The sequence below is a fragment of the Rhinolophus hipposideros genome (genome assembly GCF_964194185.1).
Source record: "Rhinolophus hipposideros genome assembly, chromosome: 18".
Taxonomy (NCBI): domain Eukaryota; kingdom Metazoa; phylum Chordata; class Mammalia; order Chiroptera; family Rhinolophidae; genus Rhinolophus; species Rhinolophus hipposideros.
This window is the reverse complement of record NC_138064.1, coordinates 34,942,621-34,966,741: the sequence shown is the minus strand read 5'-3', so window position 1 is coordinate 34,966,741 and position 24,121 is coordinate 34,942,621. Positions and strand designations below refer to the sequence as shown.

At 37.0% G+C, this 24,121-nt stretch overlaps 1 protein-coding gene and 1 pseudogene across 4 annotated transcripts in view; both read left to right on the top strand.

Annotated features, from left to right (window-relative positions):
• Positions 1-24,121, top strand: part of CDK14 (cyclin dependent kinase 14) — a 563,325-nt gene that overhangs the window by 157,474 nt on the left and 381,730 nt on the right. For all 3 annotated transcript variants that reach the window (XM_081079441.1, XM_081079443.1, XM_081079442.1), the window contains one exon: positions 56-150. In XM_081079441.1, the coding sequence (XP_080935567.1) occupies positions 56-150 (95 nt within the window). The remainder of the gene's footprint in view (positions 1-55; positions 151-24,121) is intronic.
• On the top strand, positions 22,541-23,337 carry LOC308510306 (developmental pluripotency-associated protein 2-like; annotated as a pseudogene). The gene has a single exon. The product of its transcript is annotated as a developmental pluripotency-associated protein 2-like (transcript).

Genomic DNA, 24,121 nt, shown 5'->3' with positions numbered 1-24,121 from the left:
TATTGTTAATTAGTTTGATACAATCTGTTTTGTTTATCCTCTGCTCCATTTTTAGCCGACAAGTCCCAAATTTGGAAAAGCTGACTCATATGAAAAACTGGAAAAATTAGGGGAAGGATCTTATGCTACAGTATACAAAGGGAAAAGCAAGTAAGTTCACTAGTTTTTGAATATTTGACATGTAAAATATATGATCTCCTAATACTAAGTAACTGTATTTAAATAATTTTTATTTAATATATAATAAATTTCCCTCTCAGGTTTTTGTTGTTGTTATTGTTGTTCTTTTAACAAGTAAAACTCAGCAGAATTGGTTTTCCCTGCTAGCCAACAGTTTTGCAAACTTACCTAATTTATTTTTCCTGTCCTATCTCCTCCCACCAACTTTGTTTTCTCTTCCTCTCATTGGAGTTGGAAGCCTCGGATGAGAATTTGTTTCCAGGTAAAGGACATGAGTAATTTCTCATGGAGATTTAGAGTTTGCTTAAAGGTAAAAGTACTGATTTGACAAAGCTAAATGTATTGGCCATTCTTGATGTCTTTTTATTACAAATGAATTTTTATTTCATCTTTCAGACGTTACTTAAAAATACTGCACACTCTTTCTTTTTTCTACCTGTCTGTTCTGGCATCATGTTGCATATATTTTCACAAAGAGAAACAACTTTTCCCCCATTTGTCCTCTTCCCTTATGCTTCCCAGAGTGAGGGCACAGATTTAGATCCTTAAAAAGTTCACCCACACGTTTCTGACTCCCTCCCTTTCCCTGACTGATTAAGAGCACAGAGTTATTGTATTTGGTGGCGTGTAGCTTATTCCTTTATTAAGAAAACTTAATACTATTTCTGAAATAACTGCTGGAGACAAACAAGCCTTGTTTTACTTTAATCACATTACCAAATAATGTTGAAAAATAATTTTGTAAATCATCCCTGTTTTTTGTCTCAATTAAGTCATTGTAAAATTTAGGAAATTCTAAGCTGATAAAAGAAGATGTAGAAGAAAACTCTCTGAACTATGATTTTAAACACATAATTAGAAATTTTGACAATGTGCTGATTTAATAATCTTTGTCTTTTTTGGAATGTATTGTTATACCTTTGTTTATGGTTTCTGAATTAAGATGAAGGAATATTACTGATAAAGAAAGGAAGATATGTAAGTAAGGAAGTACGGAAATGCTATGTCAAAAATAATAGTATAAGTTTTGAGATCCTAGATATTTGAAATAAAAAAGGTCTGTGTTTTTTATTTGTATGAAGCATAAACATGATAGGGAATAAACAACAACAACAAAATCTAGAGGGCTGTTAATGACTTAACTACCTATATTACTTGAGCATTATAGAATGCAATGGTAATAGTCTAAATGGTTGAGCTAATTTCAGTAGGGATTGTGTCTCAAATTTTATATTTTTTCCTAAAGAAAAATAGTTATGACTACTCTTATAAAAATTGCTTGTATACTTAATGTTAATAATGTGAAGATAACTATGCTGGATTAAGCAATTATGTTATATATAATATGGTGTAATAATTATCTCATTTACTCTTCACAATGCCCTATAGATAGGTCCTATTATCATCATCTCCCTTTGACCAGGAATCTGTGTTCGTAGAGAGTTTTAGGCATTTGTCCAAGTCTATACGTGTAGTTAGTGGCAATACTTGTTTTGGTGTATGTCTCTTTGGTTTGAAGACATTCTTTTCCTAATCATTAGACTACACTGCTTCCACAGTATAAGGCCTTCCTTGGAAAGACTTGGTCCTTGTTGAATATTCCAGATGGTTCTCACATGTGCTCTGAATCCAACAGAAGCAAACATACTATTTTATTATAAAGAAACAAACCAATCACTTTGAAATGCCTTCCCACGAAAGATGTGCTCAGCTGATTTCCAAATGTAACTTAATAACTCTATTAAATGTTTAAGATTTATGTCGCAGTCTTGGAGATGGTTGAAAAATCCTCCATTTACTATGACTGAATAAAAGAAAGACTGCCTTTTAAGTACCTGAAATGTTTGAAAAGGATGGTTCTGGACAGTTAATACTTCTCACTCCAGCAGGTCTAAATGTATTTCGTCACCATTTCTCAAGCAGTTGCAAGTCTGCTGTTCACATGTAGTATTTAATTTCCACCGGCTGGAGATGAAAGCCATTGACCACTCACCTCCTTTAAGAGGTGACAGGTTGCCTGTGCTTGCTTGCTTTAAGGTGACAAGGTCAGGCCAGAGAACAACAGTTACATGCCATCCAGCAGGACTAGAGAGCTGCATTTGTTTGGTGCTGCATGATTTGAAGAACCTGCTAACCATTGGGATCCCTGTTACTAGATGCCTAACCACTCTCCCATAAATGTCTGCAGCCCTGCCCCCATCTTTAAACATTATCTGTAGCATCTTTTCCAAGAGCAGCTATCATTCTTTTGCAATAAAACTGCCTGGCATTTGCAGAGATCTCGCTGATTTTTGGTTTGAGAGCTTTTTACATATATGTGTTGATTTATGTGTGTCAACTTTGGATTTTGCCACGAACCTTATTGTAGTAGTTCGCTAGGGCTGCCAAACGAAGACTGGATGGCTTAAACCATAGAAATTTATCATCTCGTAGTTTTGCAGGCTAGAAATCTAATATCAAAGTGTTGGCAGAGTTGGTTCCTTCTGGGTCAATTCCGTGAGGGAGAATCTGCTCCCTGCCTCTCTCATAGCCTCTGCAGTGCACGGCAATCTGTGGCATTCCTGGCTTCTAGAATCATCACCCTGATCTCTGCCTTCATGTTCACATGGTGTTCTCTTTCCATGTGTCCGTCTCTGTGTCCAAATACCCCCTTTTTATAAGAACATTTCGTGTTGCATTAAGGCCAGCCTAATGCCCTCATTTGAATTTAATTACTTCTGTCAAGACCCTGTTTCTGCATATGGTCACATTCTGAGGTATTGGGGGTTAGAACTTCAACATATCTCTTTTGGACAACACAATTCAATCCAATTAGGAATTTCAAACTTCACTAATTTGGCATTGTGTTCCCGACCATGTTCTTCTTTTCCTACTTTCCGTATTTGTAATCCATCTTTTATTGCGTGGTTCTTTAAATAATTAAGCAAAGGATATTCTCCCCCCCACCCTCACCAAGAGGTTTGTGTAATTGTTGATTGGTACAGTAGTTGTTGCTATTAGCCTTAATTTAGAAACTTAGCAAGGCTTTTTATTACTTTTGAGTTCTCTTGAGTTTCCTATTCCTGTAGGGACACATAGGTTGGGGGAAGCTGACTGAGATTCCTGTACTGTGTAACCTCCTGGTAATGAGCTTGGCTCTATAGATTACGGCTGGTTATCTGCAACCATATCGATATATAACACTCAGAAATAAGTGTGTGTGTGTTTTTTAAAAAGCTTTGAACTTCCCACATTTTCATATTTGAGTAGAGATTTTCTTTTTTAAACAAGTGTTCTGCAGGTTCTTAATTGTTTTCTTTGTGCAGGCTTGTGTTTATATTTGGAGAAAGGAGACCATTTATGGTCACTCTACCAGTCGCCATCCCGGTTTGGTTTCCTGATTATGTTCTCTCTTCTAAATCCCTATAGCAATTAATAGAGGATTTAAAAAAATTGTATTGTATAATACTCAGCATTTTAAAGCGTGGCATTTTAAAATGTCTTAAATTCAGCACCTTGAACTCTTTTACCTCACAGTTTCCCAGGGACCTCGTACATTAAGACACTTGTTAACATTTTCTGAGCTTATTCAACTAATTATGAGTGTTTATTATGTTGTTTTTATGCCCTTTCTATGCTGTATGTGAAAAAGAGGTATCTTAGATGCGGATTCTGCTATCAGGAAACTTAACTATCTTGAAGGGAGATGGTCCATATACATAAGTACTCTCTATATAAAGTTAGAATGTAACCTATATCAGCCAGAATGCAATAAGAAAGGGCAGGTAAAATGGTGGGGGTTTCAAAAGGAAAGAAGGGAGGAGGGAGTTGACTAAAGTATTTAAAATAAGTTCTCTCCAGTGGCCAGTGTTTGAATTCACAGCCTCATTTGCTTTTCAATCAAACCTCCCGCATCACTGTGTGTATTCATTCCTAGGACTCCTTGGACAGCTCCTTTTGGGGCTTGCTTCTCCAAGGAAATACAATGAGATTTTCACCCTTCGTTACTAGACACTCCACTGAATTTGTTAAAGCCTGGGGGCCTTTCAAGTAAGAGCAAACTGATTCATTTTGATTATTGTGCAAATTTTGATTAAGCAAAAGTGTTATGTTTGAGTGTTAAAGGGAATTGGCGTTAAGGCATATAATTTGGAAGGGTTGGTGGATTGTTATTATGTGAGCAGCTATGAATGCATGGCTGTGGTAGACAAAAGCTCTGATCACTAATGACCTCAACTCCCAAGCATGAGATGCTGTGGGACCCATGTGTTCCTCAGCGCCCGGGGATCTGCTGGTGGAGTACACCTCACTCCCTCCCAGATACCCCAACTCCCCGGGTTATTGCGCCCTGCCACAAGTGGTGAGATGCCATGAACCTTTACTCTTGCCTGGGATAGAGTCCTCTTTTCCTTCCTACTTTAGGTATGCGAGATGTGAGGCTGGAGCCGCTTGTTTTCACTTTTCTGTTACTTCCAGTGTTAATTTAGAGAGGGAAAAACCTTGCTCTTGGTTCCATCTCTGGAATTATAGTATTGGATTTACTCTGACAAAGTCATCCCACAGATGATCCTGATATCTGGTTTTTTTTTTGTTTGTTTTTTTTTAATTTGCTTATCTTCTGTTTCTATTGAGGTGAAGATGCAAAGCTTTACTCCTGAGGGAGCCTGCTAAACAGAGAAGCCTGCCCACACTGGTTTGTGCCAGTCCTAAATTGTTGTCTCAGAGGTGAATAGGAACAATGGAGGAATTTGCTCACTTTATGTAACATGAGACTTTATGTGATTGAAAGTGCCAATCTTTTTTAGCGTTTCATTCAGCCAATTTGTGCTGAATTATTGAAGTTGAATTAAACGACATTCTAAATGGAGAGACTACTCCAAACCAAGACTAAAATATACTAACTACATTTCAAAGACTACTTCAAAGCCCCAGGAGAAATAGGGAGAAGAAATGCTGTTAATTAAAACAAGCAGCAGTCAGAAGAAAGACAGTGGCACTTAACCACCTTTTTAGAATATGTGAGATTAAAGAGGTAGCTTTTACTGCTTGCCCTGAAGGTCAAAGCCATTGAAACACTATCAGGAGGAGTTTGAAGAATTCTGAAAATCAGAAATGCCCAGATGGAAAACACAGGACTCCTGGTTCACTGGTTTCAATCTCATGTGTTGACACCTGGACTGTCATGCCGACTTCCAGTGTCCCGGGAGGTTACTACCCACAAATGGGTACTCTGTACGAATGAGGCAAATCTGATTACATCGTGCGAGCTCTGATGCAGGGTACTCCCAAGGCCCACTCTCTGGTTATCCTTAGGTCTGCTTGGATTTCTTTTTGACTTTGTGTCCCCAGGCCAAAGCTAATTACCTATCACAGCTCACTTCAAAGGTCAAGCCTATATCCACACTGACTACAGGGTATGAAAATGACATCACAGTCTGATAATACAATCAGTGTGAGATTTGCAATTTAATGCACAGCATAGGCATTACAATGTTCCGGAGAAACTGGACTTTGAAAAAACAGTTAATGGAGTAAATGGAATTTGCTCCAAGTGGGTTTCAGATCTGGTGCTTCTTGTGTGTAAGTAAAAGTTGAAAAAGTAGAGTTCTTGTCTTTACCTAGGCCAAGGAGGAGAATAGCCCACCCACCAACATCTGTTCATTTTATTTTTAAAAACCCTAAAATCTATCCAATTTGCAGATTCAGCCATGAGTTTGTTTAGAGGAAGAATGTAAGGCATTAGAGACTGGTTCATCGGTACAGCTGGTTTCAGTTAGCCTGCAGCAGATAAACAAACAATGCCTAATCTTTTTGACAGAAATGACAGTGAGGATATTGTGTAGGCAAGAAGCATGATTTCAGTGATTAGACTAAATTGTACAGGAATAACTTTCCTATTAGACAGTGTTTAGATGTATTGGACTCTGTTGGTCATTTTTATTATTAGGGTTCTTTGATGGTTTGATTAGGAGACCCTCAAAACAATCAGTGATATTTGTTATCTTCTAAATTGAGGTCAACTATGCCCAGCTGGTGAAAATGGAGGCATTCTTTGGATAGTGGAAGAATTTTTTGAAAGAGCGTAGAAATTTGCAATTATTACAACATCAGGGTTCCTAGAATCTTTCTTCCATAGTTGAAGTGGTTTTTGAAGAGGGCTAGGGGAAGGATATGATGATAAGATTGGTATCCTTTGAAAGCATACTCCCTTTCCTGAGTTGCTTCATTATTATTGTCATCCTTTTAATTTAAACTGGGATGCTAGCTAGGGAAGTAGCATCTTTCTAGTCTGAACTAGTGGTTCTCAACTAGTTCTCGATTTTTCTCCCCAAGATACATTTGATGATATCTGGAACCATTCTTGATTTTCACAGCTTGGGAAGTGGTGGTTGGGTTACTGGCATCTAGAATGTACACGCCAGGAGTGCTGCTAAACCAACCTACCAATGAACAGGACAGTCTTCTGCAACCAAGAATTATTTGGTCCAAAGTGTCAATTGTACCCAGGCTGAGAAACCCTTGTCTTAAACAAGGGATGCATGGAGGTGGTGTCTATTTAAAAGAGCTCCTTCCTTTCGAGGTATTCACTAAATCCCTAATGTGTTCTGTGTACTAGGTCAGGCAGTGGATATGTAGCGGTGAATAAAACCGAGTTTCTCTTTTTGTGGAATCTGTCATCTAGCTGGGGAGACAAAAATGAATCAAGTTAGCAGACATATTTGTAATTTTCAATTACATAAAGGGAAGAAGCTCTATGAGAAAGAATTAAAATAGAGAGTGGTGGGTTATATGTTTTTGGGTGAGCGAGAGGGGTAGGCAGTAGGGGTACTCTAGAGCAGGGGTGTCCAAACTTTTTTCAACGTTTTTTACCAAGGGCCATATGCGGTAAAATACACAAACTCACTCGAGGTGAAGTACGTATTGCCTCACCTGGTTTATTTAAGTAAACTAAATATATTTTTGGAATTTGCTGTGGGCCAATTAACAATGGATTGCGGACCGCAGTTGGCCCACGGGCCGCAGTTTGGACACCCCTGCTCTAGATGGACGGACAATGGAAGCCTTGCTGAGAAGGGCACAACTATGCTTACATCTGAGGGAGATGTGACCAACCAGGTAAAGAGCAAAGACAAGAAGTGTTTCAGGCCAGACTCTGAGAAGAGCTTGGTGGGCTCTGCAGAGTTGAAGAGCCCCATGTGACTGGAGGCATGGGATGTTTTCGGGAGAGATTTGTATGAATTTATTTTTGAGAAGTTGGCAAGGCTTGAGGATCATCTTAGGAAGAGAGAGAGAGAGAGAAAGAGAGAGAGAGAGAGAGAGAGAGAGACAGAGAGAGAGACAGAGAGAGAGAGAATCTACAAAAAGGAAGTACCCCAAAACTTAGAGACTTAAAGCAATAACTGTCATATAATTTGCTCATGAATCTGCAGTTGGGAAAGGGCTGGGCAGGAAAGGTTTGTTTCTGTTCTATATGGTATCATTTTGTGCAGCTTGTCTGGGATATGAGGAATCCATTGTCAACATAGTTCATTCCCATGGCTGGAAAGCTGGAGCTGGCTCTTCACTTGGCTTGGACTTTCTAATAGCGCAGTAACTGGTTTCTCAGCGTGACCATTCCTATGAGACATAGGAAGTAAGACTTTTGGCTTCAGCTCCAACCTGTACAGTGCTTGGGAGTTGTTGCTCTCATCCTTACAAAGCTGGACAAACTGAAAATCAATGTGTTTTCTTCAGTTCATCCAAGAACAGTGGTCACAGGGAAAACCATTATACTTAACTCTGAAGAAACAGACACGTCCAGGTAGACAGCTCAGATGACTCTACCTGAAGCACAAGCTGCTGTGCTGGAGGCTGAGTGTGGACAGAGGAGAGTGCACACTCCTGGGGGCTGCAGTCTTAGGGAAGCCGCCATATTTTCTTGGACTTTGTCTCCCACAAGTTTCTCACAGTGAAGCTCATGGAAAGAAGTTCCTTTGTGGCTGTGGCAGGGGGAGGAGGAGGGTAATCTTTCTAAAATACTCCCAAAGCATTCTCCTTCACAAAAGCCTCCTTACTGGGCAGGGAAAAGTCTTTGTGGAGCCTTATCCCAGCTGATGGAAGGGAGTGTCTCCCACTCAAGGTCTCGCCAGCTTTCTGTCTCACTTAAGTGGGAGAAACCATAATAAATAATGGTCAGGGCCTCAAGGAACTAGACTGGGAATACTGCAGTCAGGGAAGGAAATAGGGGAATGGGAGGGAAAAAGCTATATCATTGAAATACCAACAGAAGAAAAAATGGAGCAGAAGTATTTGAAGTAATAATGGTAGAAAACATTCAAAAATTCATGACAGACTCCAAACGACCGATTCACGAAGTTTAGAGCACACCAAGTAGGATATTATATATATATATATATATATATATATATATATATATATATATCTCCAAAAAAACAAAAGTGAATAAAAAAGAACAAAAAATCCACTCATAGGCATGTCATATTCAAACTGCAGAAAAGCAGAGAAAATCTTGATTGAAGCTTGAGGAAAAAAATACCTTTAAAGGAACAGGATAACAATTACATCAGACTTTTTGTCAGAAACTGTGCAAGCAAGAGTAGAGTGAAAGAAATACTTAGAGAAAAATACTTACAAAAAAAACCAAAAAAAACCACCAACCTAGAATTCTATATCCAATAAATATCCTTTGAAACTGAAGGAGAAATGAAAACTTTCTTAGACAAATACTGAGGAAATTTGTTGCCAGTAGACTTTTCATGTAAGAAATGTTAAATTCTTTAGGCAAATGGAAAATAATACAGATCAGAAATGTGGATCTATATAAAGGAATGAAGAATATCGGAGAAGGAATAAATAAAATTAAAATAAAATATTTTATTTTCCTCTAAAGCGAGCTGCTTATTTAAAGTAATAATAGTGATGATGTATTGGGTGATTATAGTATATAGATAAGGGAAATGAATGACAGCAGTATAACAAGGAATGAGTGACTGGAATTGGGAATACTCTGTTACAAGGTGCTTATATTACTCATGACGTGATATTGTGTTATTTGAAAGTGGACTTAGATTATTTAAAAATGTGTGATGTCAATTCTAGGACAACCAGTACAACACTTTTAAAAAGTATAATTGAAACACTAAGAGGATATAAAATGGAATCATATAAAATGCTCAACTGAAATCAGAGGAAACTGGAAAAGGAGGAAAATGAACAAATAGAATGAATAGAAAATGTTTACAAACAGGATAGATATTAATACACTTATATCAAAATCACTTAGAATGTAATTGGTCTAAATACACCAATTAAAAGACTGACATTGTCTATGTGGATTAAAAAAAAAGACCCAATTATATGGTTTTTTAGAAGAAACCCACCTCAAATATAAAGACTCAGGTTAAAAGTAAAGGGATAGTGAAAAATATACCATGCTACCACCAATTAAAAGAAAGCAAAAAAAAAAAAAAAAAAAGAAAGAAAGAAAAAGAAACCAGGGGTAGCTATATTAATTTCAGACTAAGCAGACACTTCTGATGATTCAGAAAACCATCAGGGTTTAATAAAGAGGATCATTAGATAATGATAAAGGGGTCAGTTTCCCAAGAAGACATAACAATTTTTAATGTGTATGCTCCTAACAATAGAGTGTCAAAATATGGGAGGCAAAAACTGATAGTATTGAAAAGAGAGATGTATAAATCCACTGTTGTCGTTGGAGACTTCCACAGCCCTCTGTCAGTCATAGATAGAGTTAGCAGGCAGAAAGATCAGGAAGGAAAAAAATGGCCCGAACGGCACTATCAACACACAGAAAGTTGAAGCTGACAATATTTTAAGGCCTGTGCCCAGAATTGGCAGTGTCATTTTCACCTATTTTATTGATCAAGCGTTTGAAGAGACCACATTCAAGAGTAGATGAGAGTGAGAGGTGCCAAAAAATTCTGACGCCTTGTTTGAAACCTCCTGGAAAAGTTTGAATTTCATTCTAGTCTGGAATGAAATTGTCGCTTTCACCTGTGCACAGTCTTTCATTTATCTTTTCTGACCACTTATTCATTGACTGCTTTTTTAATGAATCTCACTAAGTTTTAGATAACATTCTTGAGAAGGACAAGGGTTCTGTTTGGAATAGGGTGCATTGTGTTGACGGGGACCTTATTCCTGGTTTGCCTGGGACAATCCTGGTTTCTGCTTTTGTCTTTGAGTAACTTTTAATACTGCTTCTTTTTACTACTTCACTGTTTTTACTAGTCAGTGTCCCCATTTGGATATACATTCTATGATCACATTACTTAGGTAATGTTTTATTCCTTTAGAAACTTGATAAAACATTTTGCCCGAAACCAAAATTTGATTAAAATATTTTATTAGGGGATTCGTTTTAAGTATTTAGAAACATAAATTTCAGGGAATCTTTGAGAGCTTTGGTGAATTGTTCGTAATTGTCCTTGAACCTCTAATGCAGATTTGTCAATTTAATATGTTTCATGGCTGGCTAATGAGCGTCAGGTACAGTACATGCTCTTGGACAGCAAGGTATGGAGACTAGACTTAATGATTTTTGTGAAATAGTAACTTATCAGTCTAAAATTCAAATGCCCTGCCTCTATTCCTTAATACTCATAATATAAATGATAGGCTCAGAGTAATGTTAAGATACTGGAAATGCCGGAAATTTGAAGTAAGAATTAATGCGTAAACTGGGGATTGGGTAAAATCAGGTGCTATTAGAGCTCAAAGCTAATAGTAGGTTGTAGCGTCAATGAATTTTAGTCAAATGCTTACAGTCTGGTTAACACTGACACATAGAAGAAGTATATGATAGCATTGGTAGGACTTATAATAATGGAGACATGGCATGTCACTAAAAAATCTAGGACTACAAATTGCATAGATCAATCAAGTGCAAGATTGGATTATGGGCACTGTTGATTTGGGACAGTTTTGAGGAATACAAGATCCTGTAGGCCAGGATCAGAAAGGAAAAGGAGTGGGGTTTGATCTCATTCTTTTCTTAAGTATGCTTGGTTTGCCTGGAAAGTTCAACTTCAGGCTCTTGTTTATTGTCTTATCATTGAGCTTCACAGTGATATCTACCTTTGTCAGTAAAATCTGAAAATGGAAAAGATAAAAGCTCAGTGGCTTCTACCCAGAAAAATATCTGAGCTTTCAAAAAAAAAAAAAAATCTCAGACAGAAAGGAAATTATTTTAAAGATTTCAGGCTTGAGACATTTTTCATGCTTTGATTCCCAAGCAAATAAAGTACTTCCTTCCTTCCAGGGTTTAAGAAAACAGACATCTATTTCCCTGTATAAACAAATTCTTCGAAAATTTAAAAGGTAGTTCTCTCTCTAGTTTAACATGGTCTCTTTGGGATTGTTGTGTTTTTAACTATCTCTGTTTTCAGGGATTTAAATCAATGGTCCTACAGATTTACCAGCATTGTCTGAAGCTGAGGGAAAATTGTAAACACTGTATACTTTGGTTAATAGTTGAAAGCCCTGTTGTAACTCAACAGAGAATAAGATAGAAGTCGTTCCTAATTGGCCTGATGGGTGGTGAGACAAGAGAGTGAATTCTGGAAGCAGTTTAGCAGCCAGCACAGGTACTGACTGACTAAAAGGCCCCTGAGGAAGCAGAAAAGGAACCAAAGGCTTTTGTTGTGCTTTTGATCAAACCTCTTGGGAGAAAGAAGAGGGAAATGGAGATACTGAGAAACCAAGTAAGTGTTACAAAGGAGCCCTATTGGGATCCCAGAGGAAGCTGAATTCCTAATGAGGAGGCAATGGACCTTTTTTTTTTTTTTTTTTCTTTAACTTCATGTTCCTGGGAAAGTTTCAGTGTAAGCTCTAGAGAGTCGTGGGCACTTGGGACTTTGCCCAAAATAAATCATAGAGTATTATTAAATTAAAATAGAATATATCTCATCTTCAAGTGAAATAGGTCAAATAACAAAATGCTGGTATTTAGACAAAGGAAGACCCAAAGAAGATGAGAGGGATTGCGTAGAGAGGTTGCATGAAAACCAACCAAGTACCAAGGAAGGAAGAGATTTACAGAAGAGTGTACATGATCAGGTCCAGCATTCAGCAAGGTCAAATCTGATGAGTCTTGGAAAGAATCCATTAAATTTGCAAATAGGAAGGTTTTTCTTAAGTATGTGTGGGGGACTGGTGGGGAAAGGGACCTACTTGCTTTGGGTTGGAGAGAGAAAGGAAAGTGATAAATGGAGGCTGAAATGCAAGGTACTACCTTAGACATGAGGCAGGAAAGGTAAGAACAAAAAAGGAGAGAAGTATTTTTTGTTTTAGTTTTAAACTAAATGGGTAAGAATTGAGTATGATATAGATTATAAACAAGGAATCAGGAAAAAGGGAGAGAAAATGATTAAGGAAACATGTGAAATATAGGCTTGATGAAGAAATTGGAGGAGCTTTGTTTTCTCTGTCACTTGAACTTAATTCCATGTGTTCCACATAATTGGTCTCCAATTTTCTTGTTTTGATAATGTATACAGGACGCCAAAAAATGTATACACATTTTAAGAGATGTTGGCTTAAAATGTGTATACCTTTTTTTTGGCACCCTCTGTAGATCTGAAATAGTTTTTATTGCTAGATTTCTCTCATTTAGGACTTAGACCTATAAGAATGTTATCCTTTCTAAATATCTCTTCCTTTTTAATTTGTGTTCTTTAAAATTTAGATACCTCATTGAACTCTGTATAGCACATTGGTTTCTCTTCTTGGCCCCTTTTACTTCATTGATACTAATTTTTTTCATGACGATAAAAATCAATTTTTGTGAATCTTCTGTTAATCTTGGTGTTACCTTCCTCTTTGTTATTTAGGGTTATGAAATAAAGCTGATGTTTATTGAACACTGGGTTAAGCTTCATTTTTTTCGCCTATAAAAAATAGGGCTAATAATAGAATTGATTCCATACAGCTATGAGGAAAATATATATGAATGAATACATTTGGAGTGTTTAGAACATTATTTCGCATATGGCACGTGTTCAGTGAACGTTAGCTATTACTTTTTTATTTGTTTCTCATAACAATCCTAGAAAAACTTTATAATAAGATTATTTTCCCCATTTTCAAGATTTAGAAACTAAGGTCCATAAACTTTGTATATCTTGCCCACAATCACAGAGCTAAGTGGCAGAGCCAGAATTCAGGCCCAGTCAAGTCCAACTAGAGAGCTGTTACGATTTTTATCTTCTTTTACTTTCATTTTTTGAAAAAAAATTGAAATTAGCTTTTGAAAAATCTATTCGTATTGTATGCTTTTATTAATGAATGACGCTAAGGGAGCATCGCCAATTTCTCCCTTGATTCTCATATCGTCCCCTCGTGCCAGCATTATAATTTCTCTTCAGTCATTTATCATTCGTATTCTCCACTGCTTTAGGCAGCTTCACAGTGACATCATAGCTATTTCGCCCTCTTATTTCACTCAAGTGATTTGTGGCTTTCCGTATAGTAGGTGCCTGCATGAAATAGAACACTCACTGTTCCCCTTTCCCTTCGAGCGAATAAGTTTATTTTGGACAAGAGTTTCCATTCCATTGCTGTCATCTCATTGTGGACCTCAGCCCAAAATTTGATGGCACCCATTTTTCTCACTTCCTTTTTATTCTACTCATATGGCAAACATAACTCCTGATCTGCCAGCACCTTTACAACCCTTTTATCCTTCTCATAAATAATGGAGGAAATAATGTTATAGCAAGAACAGTACCTTAAAAAAATAAAATTCTTTCAAATAGGTTTTTGAGTAAATTAGAAACTCAGTACCCTTGAGCCCCAACCCGAAGTATATTCCTAGCACTAGCTGTGCATGTGTTTAAGCATTCAGAATTTCATTACGAGAACCAAATAATTCTCTCCATCTGTTATGTCACTTGAAAGTCTTGCCAAATTTTCATGTTCTTATCATCAGTCACTTCCTTATGTAGTTGTATCTAAGCAGGTACAGTTATATTGTTTGTATGTATTTATTCACACAAACTTACAGATGACTTGATTAAATTATACATGTGTATAATTTAGACATATATATTTTTGTGTGTGTATGTGTGTGTGCTATGATTAATGTTACCTGAGCTAGTTTACTATTGACCTGTCTGTTAAAAAAAGGGGGGGGGGTCTTGTTTAATTAATAACACCTGGAGAGACCAACTCTATTTAACCTTATTTTGTCTAATGAATCTAGTTACCTGGATGATGCTTCATCACAAATGCAATTATTGAAGCCAGTGTGGCCAGATCTCTACATACGCTAGTAGCCACTTATTCTAACAATCAACCTATACAGTTATATTTCCCTTTCTACTTTTCAAAAACTTTCCATTGTATTATATATTCATATAGTACATGAATATATATACACACATATACGTGTATATATATATATATATATATATATATATATATATATATATATATGAAAATACAGAGTTGACAGGTTAAATGATGGGCCTAAGTTTATACACCTGAGTAGTAAAAGAGCTGCACTGAAAACGTGGGTTTCTCAACTTCACATCTATCACTTTCTTACTATACTTCAGAGTTAGAGCCAATCCGTCTATCTGAGATGAGTGAATCTCCCTGTTTTTTTTTTTTAAATCCTATGTAATTTAGTCATACTTTCTCCTTAGTCACTCAAAATGAGTGAGTGTTTATAGCATAATGATTGGATACTTATCTGACACATGATTAATCATAGTCTCTCACTTCCTGACATTCATAATCTGAGTCCAATTGACTAATTAGTAGTCTGGATTTTAAAGATCGTGGTAAAAAGAATATAACGAATGTATTTTCTTTAAAAATTTGTGTATTTAAAAACAAAGAAAATAGGAAAGGTAGTCTTATGTGTTATAACTACACAAAGTTGTTTATCTACCATGGACACAGGATATTAGCTTTATAGTGTCCATTTTTTGTAGTAATCTTCATGTAGCTTCAGGTTTTTTTTAAACAAGAAAAGAGTATAAATAAATCTTAGAAGAAAAGGAAAATGGACAGTTGCTAAGTGACTAAATATCTGCAGATATTTGACATGCAAAGATTTACATGTATGTATTCAATGTACCCAATTTATAAATATACTACTCATTTAAAAAAAATAACTCATAAAATAACATATTACACTAGCTCAAGTTTCATTGGTTTTCTGGGCTAGGATTTGTATGTATGGTGCTGTTATGGAAGAATTCCTCCACTGAATGACTGCTGATGATTTCCCATCTGCTTCAGTTGGAGAAGAGTCATGGCAGTTGTAGTCATTCCTCATTTGAGATGAAAACTGAGCAAATATCTTATTGCTTTTGAGTATATGTTGCCTTGGAAGTCAGGGACTTTGCTCCTCCATAACTCGTTTTGAATTCAAATGAAAATCCTATCTGAAAGCTTTCTGTTAATGATGGAGAAAAAAGACATGCCAAAGGAGAGACATTTAGGAAAGCTGACTTTTGTGATTTCTTAGTTACAGAAATTGTTCTACTAGGGAAAGCTGGTGTAATGTGCCCCATTGGTCGCTGTTCACTGGTTGAGTCTTTATTTGAAGTAGCTGACTTCATTCATTCATGCATGCACTGTTTATTGAAGCCACACTCCGGGAAAACCCAGCAAAAGCCATACAACATGGTTTTTCCTCAAAGTTATGTTGTTTCACTGGATGGAAATTAAATTTCTTATTAGAAGCTAGATTTGGTGGCAGAGGCTTAACATTACCGAATAGTTTTTTATTTAAGACCTTTTCCTGATTTTGTAGCACTAAACCATGCAAAACAGATTGCTCTTTAGAAAAGGGATGCCAATGTCCTGCTTGATGGTGATAAACATACAGGTTATTGCTTGGACAGCCCTGGATGTAGCAATAGATAGATTTACAAATTGAGTGTTTAGCTTTCTTTGTTATTACAATAAAGATTTGCCATGAAATATTTTATAGTATGTATATATAACTACAGTATTTAAATCCTAGAAATTTATTACTTTTAGTGTGTTTTAATTTGTATTTATAAATATATTTTAGTCTATATTTAAATTTTAATCTATATTTATACTATGAGGTATATTTAGTAGATTTATAGCTCAGTTAATTTACCTTTATTGGTTAAGAATAAATGTGTATTTAACTTCTTCAAATGAACGTTGCTGATACATTAACTCTTACTTCATTCAAAGCTCTCCCCCATCCCAAATGTAGCATATAATAAAAATATTGATGTCCACCGAGATCAAATATCTAATTACTTTGTTGGATCAGTTTTTTAGAGGACCTGACACCCAAATTCCTCTTGTTCTGCTTTTCATTCCTTATGCCCTACTGCTTCCCTAGTTTTTACTCTCTGTACTTTAAACGTACCTTTCCCCGTTCTGCACTTTTGTTTATGATAGATCTCTCTATGTAAGTGGTTACCACTCCTTTTCACTTTTCCACCTCTTGTTCCATCTTTAAGACTCAACTTAAGTACTGTTCATACTATGAAATGTTCCTTGTTTCTGATAAGATTCTCTTCTTGACTAAAACTTGAGTTATGATCCCCTAAAACCATCTTCTTGACTAGGCCTTGATTTGCCACCTACTCCCTTTAGCGCCCCCCAAACACACGCCTTGTCTTTGCCAGGCTTGGATAGCTCAGTTTTAGCAGGAATCTGGCTGAGTCCGTTTAGAGAAAATGCCCCCTCCCTTGATATCTGATTGCTCTGACCTGCCCGCAGCAATAATCCTGTTAGATCATTAAGAACTACCCCTACCCTTGATGTCTCCTCTTAGTAATTTTGCATCCTCAGTGACCCCATAACCTGCTCTTTGGTTATAAATCCCCACTTATTCTTGTTGTATTCAGAGTTTAGCCCTATTTCTCTCTCCCTTATTGCAATGGACTTGAATAAAGCCTTATTGTTTTAACAAATGTCAGAATAATTTTTTATTTTCCATGATTCACTTACTGCCTTGCTTTGTATTTCCTTTACTTGCTCATATGTATATAAGTTATTCTCATATATATATAACTTACCTTTATATGTATGGTTGACCTTTGAACAACACGGAGGTTAGAGTCGCTGACTTATCGTACAGTCAGAAATCCATGTGTAACTACAGTTGGCCCTCCACATACGTGTATTCCCAGCTGCGCAGCTCACCCTTGAACAATGCAGGTCTGAACTGTGCTGGTCAATTGAACTTAGCTCAATTGAAAAATCTGCATATAAGTGGAACAGCACAATTCAAATAACTATGTAATGATTGGGGACAATGTTTAGGAATGTTCTACTTATGCCCTTTAAGTGTGATGAGAAGAGACTGACAAATGGCACTTGGGAACAGAGATTTGAAGTCAGGACATTGGAAGTTCTTCAACTGACATTTGATTACTATGAGTTTCAGTTCTTCCAAGTCTAAAATCATGTATCTGGTTCCTAGAGCAAAGTCTGCTAGCATACCTATCCTAAAGATGATTTGATTGGTGGTTTTCTGTCACTGGGTTATGGAGCACTGAATTCTAGGTAGGCCAACTCAGAAGAACTGTGCCCCATAGTTCCTGCTCCCATGCAACTGGCAGGCCCATGCGTTGCTTCCTCAGCCAGGCCTCTGTTGCTTGGCTGGGAGAATTGCTTTCCTCAATAAATCCAAACACAGGAGTCATTAAATTTTAAGAAAAAAAGTACTGGAGCCATTTTCTTAAGAGGAAAGTGTGAACTTGTTTGAACTTGATGCTTCCTGGGTTCTTATTTCAGCCCACCCAGTAAAAAGGATATTTTATTAAACCACAACAAGAAGGTAAATGAACCAAGTAGGATATCATTGTGAAAAATCTACACAGAGAAAAAATGTCAAGAACATACACACGTTGAAGAATTTACCTCTGAATAGTGTGATTTTTGTGGATATAAATTTTTTCTGTATTTGCCAACTATTCTTCCACAAACATATATTACTTTTATAACTTGGATAAGACTTATCCATTCTAAAATATATTGATTTATTTTGATGTTTGTAAATAATTATTAGAGAGCCATGGCATTGCTTTGGGAGTAAATAATTTGATCACAAGTGTATATAAAAATATATACTGGTGTAAGCAGAGTGCCTCTGTTTAATGAAGGAGCGAGCATGTGGACCGCACACCTTTCCTCTGTGGTTGACACTTTACTTATCGCTAGCCTTTATGAGTATGGACTCTGAAGTCCCACTTCCTAGGTCCAAATTGTGGGCCTGCCACTTCTTGTGTGATTTAGAACTGTGCCTCAGTTTCTTCGTAAAGTGGAGATAATAATAGTGCCTGTCAAACAGCGGTGATATAGGGACTAAATGAGACGGTGTAAATAAGGTCCTTGGCCCAGGGCCTGCTGCATTGTCGGTACTTTAATAATAGGGGTAATTGAACACAAGTGCTATTTTTGAGTTAAAGACAGCTATCTTGATTTTAAACTTTATTGACTGTGTATAAAACCCTTTCATTCTGAATCAGGTTAACTGATTTGTACTTTGGCTCTATTGCTAGGTTTTGGAAGAAATAATACTAGTATAGATCTTATCATCCCAATTATATGTAATTTTTATGAAGGTCTTTTTAATATTTTATATTAATCTACATATTACCAATGAGCCAATGAAAATAAAATGCAGTCTTCAGCATGTGTAGGTAGATTGTTTTCAACTTTATATTTAATTGAATCAGTTTTTACTTTGATACTCTGCTTGCCTATAAAGCAATCTATTTTAGTGTCACTTTTATTTTTAGGAGAACAGTCTTAGACTTAGGTAATTCATGGTGGGATAACATTGTTCTCCAATCCTTTTGTCATAAAAAACTGAAATCAAACTAGGTAAATTTTGCTTTGCTTGGTATTGTTTTTTTAATTTCATTTTAAAGATATTTAAAAATGACAACTTCTGTTATGAAAGTAATACATTTTAATTGAAGGAAATAAAAATTACTTGTAATACTCTTGACTTGATGTCTTAGTCTTTTAACCAAGCTACTGTGTCTTTATAATAATTTTCTTTGTTTGTTCTCCATAGGCCTTTCCATCCAAACCAAAAAAATGAAAATACTAACTTTCTGTCCTTGTTATAATATAAACTTGAGGTGGTGTATGTGTGTGCACACGTGAGCACACACGCATGCCCATGTGCATACTGGGAGGTGGGGGGATTTGTGTCTTTATTAGAATTGGGTTGAGAATAGTCTGAACTCTGAATAGTCCTGCACTAATGGTTCTCCAGGGCTGCTTTAATTGTTTTGTCCTGCTGTTCCAAACTTCGTTTAATTTCGTATGACTATGTTTGAGTGGAAAATGCAAGATCTCTGTGGTTAACGGTACTTGGCAATGAGTATTTGGGGACTGCTCAATGCCTTGTGGTGAATCAGTGATGTGCTTTCTGGTGCATCTCGTTTAGTTGCTTTGGAGATACTTTTTTTTTCCCTGAGAGTAGAAGCTTGACATCTTTCTTGTGATGGGGAACATGTATTCTTCTCCTAGAGAAAGGGAAACATAATTTGACTCTGTTAGAGAAATAGGACCATTATGCTTTAAACATATCTTTGAACTGGGAAGCTTAACATGCTGTAAGGTTGAACATCAGACTGTATTGTCTTTGCCCAGCTCATCTATTGACTCACTCTGATTGTGATGCTGTAGTTAGGCTTTTTAAAAAAAAATAATGACTGAGTGGATTTGATTTTTATTTTTAGATATAATATGTAAGAATTTAGCAGAAAATACAGATGTTCCACAACCTACCATGGGGATATAGTCCAATAAACCCATCATAAGTTGAAAATATTGTAAGTCGAAACTGCATGTAATGCATCTAACCTACCAAATATCATAGCGTAGCCTAGCCTACCTTAAATGTGCTCAGAGCACTTACATTAGTCTATAGTTGGGTAAAATAATCTCGCAGCTGCCGCCCAGTATCATAAAAGAGTATTGTATCACTGGCCATGGAAAAGATCAAAATTCAAAATTTGAAGTATGGTTCCTAGTGAATGTGTATTGCTTTTATACCATCATAACGTCAAAAAATTGTAAGTTGAACCATTGTAAATTGGGGACCATCTGTAATAGGTAATCCAAAATAGTGAAAAAAATGATAATATCTTTTAGAAGTACATCCATTTCTTTTCTGCTTGTTTGAAGTATTTTCTATGGGAGAAAAGCTACTGAAGGTGAAAATCTATTTGAAGTGGCAACTTGACCTCCAAATGAGAAAATTTGATTTCTTTACAAATGTTAAATGCAGCCTTTTCAAAGACCTCAGTAATACGTTTCTTTAGACAAGTGTGCTTGAAAGTGCAACAAGGGAAAAACGAAACAAAACCCAACTTCTGTTTTTTCTTTATCTTTACGTCATCCCTTCATTTTTAGTTTTCAGTGCATCTGAGTGCTCGTATATTTAGGGGTACTGCATATTTAGTGATATAAATTGTTGAATGTTAGGATAAAAAAACTTCTAGAAGTAATTAACACAGTAACTTTCAAATTTCACTATGTGAAAAATCAATCTCTAAAATCTCCTCATAATAGACTACCTTTTACTTATTTTTATGAAACCCTCCCATCTCATCTAATAAACATGGCCCTTTTCTTGTAATTCCAGGAGCATGTGTAACTAGCTGCTTTTACGTCTGTAGGTGTCCTGGAATCTTTTCTTTTCTGGGTTCATGCCTTCTCTTGATATGTTAAAAATTCCTCCATTCCTTGTCTTTGATAACTGTGCCTTACTTTTTTTTTTTTTTTTTTTTTTTTTTAGAAACTTACCTATGTTGGTCATGCATTTTAGTTGCTCAGTCCTGTGTTGTTTCTTCTTTGGCTGGTAATCTCCTCAAGGGCTGTATGCATGTGACGTTTTGCTCTACTCAGAATGGTTTCTTGCCTCTGGAGGTATTCCAGAAAAATACCGATAAGTGTATAATCCATTGCCTTAAAACTCCAAAGGTCAATATATCAAAACGGATTATAAAAATCTCTCAAAACCCAACAAACTTTAAATCAAATAACTACAATACAGTTCAGCTCAGTGAGGGAAGGAGAGGAAGCATTGGAAATCCAAGAAAAGCTCAGGTTTGAAGTTTACATAGCGAAGATGCTACTTGGGTAGAAAGGTGATAGAGAACAAGTGCAATTACTCACCTGTTTTGCTTCCATCACTGCTAACAAGGAGGGTTAGCTTCGGGTACCAAAGTGCAGAACAAATATAGGAATGAATTCAATTGTCAGCTGTCTTAGGAAGTTTGACAGTACCATGGCTCTCTAAGGAGTGCTGATTAAAGACCACGGATAACTGTTTCACAGAATTTTAAAGAAACTGGGAGTTGAGATTGTCCCATCATTGTCAGTCACCCTTGAGGAACTATGAAAAATTGGAGAGGCATTTGTAGCTTTGATATGTCCAAATATTCATGGATGAAGATGGGTTTTGTGAATCAGAGCCAAGGGAAAGGTGTGACCTTCCCCCGGAATGTCCTTCTATTCCCCCTCCTCCAGGGGAAAATTTTAGGACAGCTTATTGTCCCGATGCTTTCTGCATAGTTAGAAAGCAAATTAGTGATCTAGGAGGTCATTACAAAATTATGTCATACCTAAGTAACATTAATTCCTTTTTCTAATCACATTGTTAAGCTGGTGGACGAGCAGAATGCTGTAGATATTGTATATCTGCTTGTTGATCGAACATAGGTAAATGTTCACAGTTATGTTCTGATTGGGAATGGAGAAACAGACAGTTGGGTGATATAGTGTTGCTGCTGGTGGTGGATTGAAAATAAGCCAATTAACCATACTGAAGAGAGGTAGGATTTCTAGTACCTCTTTTACAGGGTAAGTGGTTGGCTCATCCGTTCATCCCTGAGCCCTAATGTGGGCCAGAAATTGTGCTGGGTGCAGATTTTCAGCACAGGTCAATGTAGAAATAGAAGGTCTGTGCTGTGGTCTGGGACAGAAGCTGAGGTGTGACTGAGAGTGACTTTGGAGAGGAAGGGCTGGCCTGGAGAGTTCAAAAGTGAAGAGAGAAGGAGGGAGGTCAGAGAAAGACAGAGAGAAGGTTAATGAAGCCAGGTGCCCCAAAGGTGGATGGGATGGGAGTTAAGAGTGTGGTGTCAAAGAGCACTGCCCTGAACCTCATCCCATTAAGTGCTGTCATCCCCACCTCGGATGACGACAGACAGTATGTGTGGCCACTGCCTTTCATAAACAGGACTGGAAATTGAGCATAGACACAAGAGACTTGAGCAAGTTGGTTGCTGCTGACAAGTTGGACTTTTTTTAGGGATAAATCAAACTCCTGATATCATGTTTAAAAAGTCAACTGTAGAACTGTGCTGACTTTGCTGTTCTCTGAGTGTTCCTGGGAATGGCAAATTCAAATTTTGATAGCAGCGAAAAGGATTACTTTAAGGTTGAATTAGAGGAAGAAAGTATGATTCTCACATTGGTTCCAGTTAGTGAGGAACCTAATGAAGAACGTCAAATGGAACCAAGCATTTCTTCAATCTCAGAAGACAACCTGAAGATTCGTAGGACAGACGATGAAGTTTATCTTCCTCAAACGAGTGAACAGTTCAAAGCTTGTCCAAAACCAACGCTCCCCTTGCTGACCATTTTGCCTTCAATTAATAAAGTGCGTTGAGACACTTTGTGGAACTGGTGCCAACAATTTAATTTGAGTACTGATGGCAACAAAATAGACGTTTATCTGAGGCTCAAGGAACATGTGCACTCTGAAGAAAAACAGAACATTCCTGAAATACTACAGGAGTCAAGTTCAAAGAAATGCAAGATGGTGACCAAGAAAGCAAGGAGTAAGAGAAGTTGTAAGATGAGTGAGAGAGAGCAAATGACCAATAGCGTTGAAGTGATAACTTCAGCTCAGGAAGCCATGTTGGCAGCATGGGCAAGACTTGCTGCAAGAGCCATTCAACCTGAGGCTATGAATTCATGTCCCATTCCTACTTCTGCTGAGAACTTTCTGCTGCAAACCTCTGGTGTCAGGTGGAGTGTGGTCCATGGCAGCCCTCTCTTGGCAGACAGAGAGGGTTGGGTTCGCCTGCAGTTATATGCAGGTCAGGCATGGGTGCCAGACCCTCCTGCCCCGATTGTGTTAAGAAGAATAAGAGGATGATGGAAAGATTAACTACAATGAAGAAATAGAAGCAACCTGGTTTGAACACAACCACATCATTCCTTTTGGATTGGCCATGTCTTAATAAAGAATAAACGGTGGATAGATATCTCACAGATACATTGATTTGTATCCCAGTGATTGCTGTGCTCTGCCCTGCCATCCTCAGTGTTGCCTGATGCCTTGAGTACAGATGTGAATGTCTGGATTATATACTCGAGGTCTGCCAAAAAGTGACTGCCACTGCTGCTTCCGGTATTTAGCTATAACATATAGAATATAAGTTGGTTTTCTTTTAATTAATAGATTTTTTTAAACAGTTTTAGATTTTCAGAAAAAATTGAGTAGGAACTAGAGTTCCCGAATCTGTTCCCGGCACTCCCCCATTTTCCCTACTGTCAACATCCTGCACCAGAGGGGTACATTTATTGAGTCTACATTGACACATCATGATCACCGAAAGCCCATAGTTTGCATTAGGTTTCACTCTTTATGTTTTACATTCTACGGGTTTTGAGAAATGTATAATGACATATCCACCATTATAGTGTCATACAAAATAGCTTCACTGCCCTAAAAATTATGTGCTCCACCTATTTAACCCCTGACACATTTTCTGTATTCATAGCTTTGCCTTTTCCAGAATGTCATACAGTTGGAATCATACAGTTGCCTTTTCAGATTGACTTCTTTCAGAGCAATGTAAATTTAGGATTCCTTCGTATCTTTTGATGGCTCGATGGCCCACTTCTTTTTGTGTCTTTGTTTTAAATTAAAGTTTATTGGGGTGACAATTGTTGGTAAAGTTACATA